We start from the raw sequence: 7,462 nt of genomic DNA on the forward strand, positions 1-7,462 counted from the left end.
ATTAACATTTCCTATAATACATACCTGAGAACAAGAAGATATATCTTTAAAATTCTTTTCTAGAACAACTGACTTGGAATCTGGGCTGATTAGATTAATTTCAAATCTCCCAACCTTAAAAATAAAGACATACAAATTATTTTCAATATATAAGTACTTAAAATTTTACTTTACCAACAAAAATTCAATTATGAATATATACTGAATTGGCCTGTCTCGAATATACTAACCATTACCAATCCATCTTTTAGCGATAAAATTACAGTTCTCTTTGCCTTATTCCCTCCCTTAGACAGCAAGTAATCCAATATAAATATGCAGTTCTCCAAAATAATTTCTCTACTTCTGAAAAAAATTATAAATTTAACTATGTTTTATCTTCTTGTGAGACAGTGAGTTCACAGCAGATCTGTTTTAAATCTGAATTGAAATAAAGCTATTACTACCAAGTTTTCTGACAATAATATTGTTAATTTAAGAATTTATAGTGCATATATAGACTGACCCTAAAGGAAAAGACATCTTATTAAATCTTATTAAAATTTTGAATACAAGGTTCTGCAAGAATGAATGTTGAAAACCATCTTAGCATATATTTTTTTAAAATAAAAAGTTATTATTTAAAAAAACTTACATGTCTGTCAAGACAAATATAATTAATATGTTCACTTAGTATTATCCTCCTTATGAAAGATGATCCATGTATGCCGATTGAAATGATTGTTAAAACACATGAATGAGTCACTAAAGAAAAATTTGGCATTTTCTCAGTAAAGATAATTTTTTATCTATATGTTGATAATTGAGGACTATTCCTAAAGTGCTGGGAGTTAACTACATGACCCCTCAGGTCCTACACAGAAGGAACTTCAGGATCTCTTTATTTTATACCTGTTAAGTTGCTTTATTTTGGCAAGAGTGAGGGATGGAGTGAGAGTTGAGTGAAATAGTAGAAAAGATACTATTTCTAATGCCTGCAGTATGTTTTTCCCTTAATTCTTCTAATGACAAATATTCAATGATTGAATCATCTATTTCTTCAGAATTCTTTGACTACCTGATTTTTTTTCTCACTCTCTGTCTCTATGTATACATACATTTATTATGCATATACAGATATGTATGTATATTATATATATACACACACACATATGTGTGCATATAGATAGATAGATATACAGATAAATCTTACACATCTATCTCTTTTGAAAACTCTGATGATTATCTAGATTTTCTTTTTTTTTTTTTTTTAGTAAGAAATTTTCTTCACTTATCCCATTCTTGATTCCCTTAAATATGCTACTCCACACCAAATCCTTTCAGGTGACTTATCTGCAGATCTAGGTTAACAATTTTCATCTTGGATAGATATCATGCAATTTATTGGTAGAAAAGACAGAAAGCCACATGTTATCTTTTTTCCTTTAAATTAATTCTACTTTGCTGTTTTTAGTCTGCTCCTTTCATATTTGTCTCTTGTTGGAATCTTTACAAACTGCTAACTCATTTAGAGTTGATAGATTATTGATCTGATCTTACAAGAAGATGTTTTGGGCCAGAACCTGAAACAAGGTACTAAGTAGAACTAATTGATACAATGCTGGAGTTCACAAAGTTAACTTTGTAACTTTGTGAATTCACACCTCCCTTGAAGCTCTTAGGGCCAGAGAGCACTCTGGGAAGAAACCCATAAGTCTCTTTCTTATATCCCATGTCCTCCCTTCCCAATTTCCTCAAATTTAAGAAATCATCTAGTTCAATATTAAAATCCAAAATTGGCTTTGACCCAAACTCTGGCTCAAAAGCAGATCCTCTCTAACTCCAAACCTAGGGCACTTTTGTTCTCTTTCCTTTGTTTTCTGCCTTATCTCTACTCTTCCTTGTCTGAGTAAAATTCCACTTGGCCCCTGTCTGCCTTCATGCTGCAATACAAGGTGTCCCAACCTGCAGAACAAAGCTCTCACAGAACGCTCAACAAGTACCTGGAACAGCATCGTTCTATTCTTCTCTGAGTCTGAGGGCTGAACATGACTCGGGGCACTGGCATGTCTTCTTCGTGGCTGTATTTTTAAGGCACCATCATGCACTTTCTTCTGTGACACTGCAGTCACACTACTGCATCGAGACCGAAATTCTTGCTGTTCATCAAAACCAGAATCTTCCAAAATTCTTTCAGGGAAGCCAATGCGAGAGCCAGGCAGACTTGTCTGCCCCACCACCATGGTTAGTCCAGAGGCAGGAGAAGCTGTCTCATCAAGCTCCTCAAATTGGCCATCTACTGATGAAATGGGTACTTCTGACTCAAAGACCATAAGGTCGTTGCTGGAATCAGAATTCCGCTGCTCACTCAGGAGCCGGAGACGGTGACGTTCATGTAGGCTGAATTTTTCAATGCAGTCATCAATGAGGGTTGATGGGGCCTTCTTATGGGTCACAGTTACCTTTCCACAGTAAAGCACTTCAAACTTCTGAGAATTGTAAAAGGCATCCTCATTATCTTTATTAGGTTTGGCATCCTCTTTCAGAGCTGCTTTAGACACTTGCCTTATACTACTAATAACATCAGGAACCTGCAGAAAAAAGAAAATAAAAGAAAATCCTCATTTCATTTGGAAAGCTGGAAACTATTTTTATTTTACCTATAACTAATATATAGACTCTCTTTCAAAATGACAGATAAATTATATAATAATCAAAGGCTAATCTAAATAAATCAGAAAAGTGAAATCATTAAATGACTGATATATAAAATTTTATTCAGGTAAAATCCAAACTATTACATGGATATCATTCTTATGGATTCATAAATATAAAAGTTATATTTATGTTGCTATAACAGACAATTGTAAAATTTCCATGGAGCTGACATTCAATAGGTACAAAACTGGATTCAGAATCAGAAAGAAGTGTTCAAATCCAAATTGAGATACTGCCTATGTGATCCAAGGCCAGCATCCCCTAACCTTTCCATGATTCAGTTTCTTCATCTAAAAAATAAAAGAGATGGCTTCTGAGGTCCCTTCTAGATCTAAATTCATTATTCTTATAATATTACTTTTAAAGATGTTATGAGTTTCCCCCAAAAAAGTAATTACAGTTCTCCAAACTTTCCAGTAATGAACATAAAAACTACTTTGGGGCTGAACCAAAGCCCAGAAAATGCTTTTGGAAGGTCATATTTATTTGTTGTCACCTCCATTAGACTATAAATTCCTTATGGGTGGGATTTTCTTTTTTACTTTTTTTTTTTTTTTGCTAAGTCCAGTGCCTGACACATAGTAGTACTTAATTGTTTATTAATTAATTGATATAGTGAATCTCTAAGCTAAAATAGAAATCTGATTCTTAGATTTTAGATATCTATAGTATTTCTGCAAGCCAGTTCTTTTCCCTTCTACAAAATTATTTATTATGAATAACCAAGAAGGTTTAATGTGTTTAAACATAAGAATTCTATTTTTAACTAATAGTAAATAAAAACAGGAATTAGCCACAAAGTAATACATTCATATCCATCATTTCCTTTTAAAGAGTAATGGAAAGACTGTGTAATATCTTTGAGATAAGGAACTCTACACAAGACACAGCTTGTGAAAGAAGTCAGGTATTACAGTCAATATATTACCAAGTATTCTTTTCTCCTTATCAATTCAGTACTACTGGTTCTCAAGCCACTGAGAATGGACTTCACAGATTCTCAAATAATGGTGCTGGCTGGCAAAAGCACCATGAGTTTTAAAATGCAATGATTTCTTTTCATCAAGTATCTCTGCTGAGGGGTTAATATCTAAGCTTTTTTAGGGAATTAACAGAAATAAATAAGAATAAGAGCCATTTCCCAATAGAAAGTCACAGGATATGAAAAAAATTCTCCAAAAAGTTGAATGCTGTAAACTTTATAATAAGGAGAAATGCAAATCAAAATAACCTTGAAGTTTCACCTCATACTTCTGTTAATCAGCAAAGATAAGAAAATACAGGAATAATCAATGTCAAAGAGGTTTGTTAAAGACAGCCATGCTAAAACACTATTAGTGGAGAATAAATTGGTCCAACAACTATAAGAAGCAATTTGAAATTATGTTTAAAAATAATAAAATAACCATTTTTACCCAGATATTTCATTGATAGATACATATCAAAAAAAAAAAAAAGAGAGAGAGAGAAAAAACAAGCCTCCATATACCCCAAAATATTTGTAGCAGAACTTTTTATCATAGCAAAAAAAAAATGGAAATTAAACAAATGTCTATTAACTGGGAGATTAATAAAAATGACATACATAAAAGTAATGCATTATTCTGTACTTAACTATAAGAAACTATGAATAAACAATATTGAAAAGACTGATATGAACTTAGGTAAGTAAAATCAGCAAAACCAACATATATGTTTTAAACTACAATGATCAGAAAATACTGCACATGCCATACTTGGTTTAGTTTTGCTGAATTTCTCATATTCACTCTCATTTGTCTATCTCTGTCCCCCTCTCTCTACTTCCTTCTCCTTCTCCCTCCTTTCTCTCTCTCTCTGTGTGTATGCGCGCGCGCGCGCGCGTGTGTGTGTGTGTGTGTGTGTGTGTGTGTGTGTGTGTTCTCCCTCCCCCTCCTCCCTGGTCTCCTTTGTAACTTGTCTTCCTTGTCATAATGTAAGCTCTTTAAACAAAAAGAAAGCCAAAAAGATTTTTGGATGAGCAGGACAGCCTTGAAAGTTTTATATTGAAAAAGAAAAGTTAACTCTATGTAATAGAGATTTTCAGCTTTATTAAAATCTCCTTTATTCTCTTCTATTATTCATGTGGAAATATACATTTTACTTAGTATTTGTTAAGGGCTATCTTTATATGTGCATACTCAGTGTGCAGTACACAGTAAGTATTTTATATATAACTTTTTCATTAATTCATTCATTCTTTGTAACAGAGAATAGCTCTCTGGATGAGAAGTTAGAGAAGAGCATTTTTAGAAATAAAAGTAATAATATAAACCCAAAAATATTAATATAAAAGCTTTTCTAAAATGATTCCTCTTGATCACAAATCACTTTATCAAATATTACTCATCTAGTTCAGTAAACTAGGTGCTCCTCAACTCACAAATACAATTCTAGAAATTGGAGGGAAATGCTTTAATTCATGTGTTTTGGGTATAGAATTTGGACCCTCTTTTATGGGATTTTCAACCTTTATATTATCCTACACTGACAGTGTGATTTTTAGGTACAGTATCAGTTAAGAAGGATAGATTGGCAGGGACACCCATTTGATTAGGGGTGGGAGGAGGGTGCTTAAAGAGAGGGGTAAGTCAAAAAGAATAGCATGGTTTAATCATGGTGTATTTATGTGGTATCCCATGTAATAGAAATAGGGAAATCAAGAGACTGAATATGAGCTAAGTCACTTGCCTTCTAAAATTCTCATCATAAGCTCAATTTTTTACATGATTACTTAAGGTAACAATGGGTTCTGTGACTGGGCAAATCATTTAAATCCTTGAATCTGTTTCTTTTCACTAAATCATTTTTAAAGTATCTGCTAGCTCTGAAATTCTCCAGGCAATTATCTTAACAAAACAAACAAACACATACAAACTCATTTAATATGGCATCTGGTATTGATTATTAAGGCATAATTTTTTTAAAAATTTTCTTAGTATAAGAATACAGTTAATTCACAAAAGATAATTTAGAACCAATATAATATATTGAACCACCTACAATAAGGCTACTACCAAAATTCAAAGTACAATTTTGAGCCAGTTAGAATTTTAAAAGATGGGTTTTACCTATGTTAAATAACATTTCTATTTTAAATAACATAAAAATTTTTCAAATAAACTAGTATATTTGTAAGTTCTGAAAGCTACAAAGACAAGAACGGCAACTCATTTCAGAGAACTTTAAAAGGAATAGTCCACATAGAAAGCGTAAAAGATGACTTCTAATATTTACTCTGAAACATTTCGATAAACATCCATTTTCTCAAACATACAAAGACCAAAAAAAATCATGCATATTAAAATGACAAAAGAATATGTCTTACACAGCTTTAACTTTCAGGTCTCTCACACTATTGAGGAACATCACAACATTGCCAAGAAGCAGAGCAGTAAGCTTTTGTGGATTATTATCTTCTTGTTATTTCCTCAGTGCCTTTACTAAGGGACTCAGCTTGTCTAAATAACAATCACAAATATCAAAGCCATTTCTTCCCATAAGAAGTGTTAAGTTAGAGCACTGTGCTATCAATTTCATATTATTTAATTAGTATACATAATTAAATGAGCATAATTAAAATACCAAAGAAACCTAGTAGTGTTAAGCACAGTAATCCTTTTAACTTTAAGAATAAAATTCTAAATCTAAGACTGACCTGTGACCTGAGATTTGATTAGTTTATCCATGCAAAAGAAAATTCAGGAAAAAAAATACTAATTACATTAAAAGCTACCTTTTCATCAGGAATCCAGCTGAAGAGGGGAGCCATTCCCAAAGAACACTAAAGTTGATAAGTGAATATAGTCCTTAGAAAGAATCTTTTGCCACATTTACCAAGAAGCTTTCTTTCTTAATGAGCAATATTTCTCAAAGTTTATGTTAATGTACTGTTGCCAGTTAAAAGATCTCTCCCAGTAGTAACCGTTACTGCTTACAAAGTCAAGCATTTCCTGACACTGAATACAGGAAATACATGAATTGTTTGAGATTTGAAAGTCAAAGAAAGCCTCTGATTTCTTTCAAAAGGAATGCTCTAATTTCAAAGACCTCTTTTTGCTGTTTAAAATTAACTGAGAATAGGAGTTTGACACTTATTAATTAGGAAGATACCACAGTATTAGTCATAATTTGAAGAAATATCTAGCCAATAATTATTTTCCCAGTGTTCCCTGTAATCTGACTATATTTCAGGAAACATTGGAGAAGGAATTAAGATGAAGAAGCTAACTACCCATAAAAATGGAGCACCAGAAGCAAAAGGGATAATAATCTTTATACTTGGCTTCAGAATGAAATATTTTATATTTTTAATGAATTTTCCTTTCCTAAATGGATTTTGCTTAGGCTGACATTAAGGTCAATATGCATTTCCTTAAAAAAAAAAAATAACTTCCAAAGGTTACAAAGAAAAAAGTTATATAAAGTAGGCTCAGAATGATTTAAGAGGCTCAAGACACTTGGGTTCACAATGATATAACAGGATTCAAATTCAGGTCCTTTGATTGAAGAAAGAGATAAAATGTTCTCCTGCCTTCAAGGAGCTTATATTCTAATATCTAAGTCAGTGTGCATAATATAATTTTATATAAAATGATGTAAATCCTCATTTTCAGGAATTGTTAAAAATGAAAATCAAAATCAAGTAAATTCTCCCAGAATATCCTATTTAGCCAAAACTCTTCTCATTCAGCCTCTATTGTTTCAGCAATGTAAGGCCAAAACTCTTTAATCAGATCATCCACTC

The 7,462-nt window shown here is 32.2% G+C and overlaps 1 protein-coding gene across 2 annotated transcripts in view; it reads right to left on the reverse strand.

Moving 5' to 3' along the window:
• The window catches only part of TBC1D4 (TBC1 domain family member 4), an 80,167-nt gene extending 77,600 nt beyond the window's left edge, over positions 1 to 2,567 (reverse strand). For both annotated transcript variants that reach the window (XM_051983927.1, XM_051983926.1), the window contains exons 1-2: positions 1,983 to 2,567; positions 25 to 114 (exon numbers count right to left, since the gene is read on the reverse strand). In XM_051983927.1, the coding sequence (XP_051839887.1) occupies positions 25 to 114; positions 1,983 to 2,312 (420 nt within the window). In that variant the 5' untranslated portion in view covers positions 2,313 to 2,567. The remainder of the gene's footprint in view (positions 1 to 24; positions 115 to 1,982) is intronic.
• Positions 2,568 to 7,462: the final 4,895 nt, after the last annotated feature.

Source organism: Antechinus flavipes, chromosome 3 (genome assembly GCF_016432865.1).
Source record: "Antechinus flavipes isolate AdamAnt ecotype Samford, QLD, Australia chromosome 3, AdamAnt_v2, whole genome shotgun sequence".
In the NCBI taxonomy this organism is placed as follows: Eukaryota; Metazoa; Chordata; class Mammalia; order Dasyuromorphia; family Dasyuridae; genus Antechinus; species Antechinus flavipes.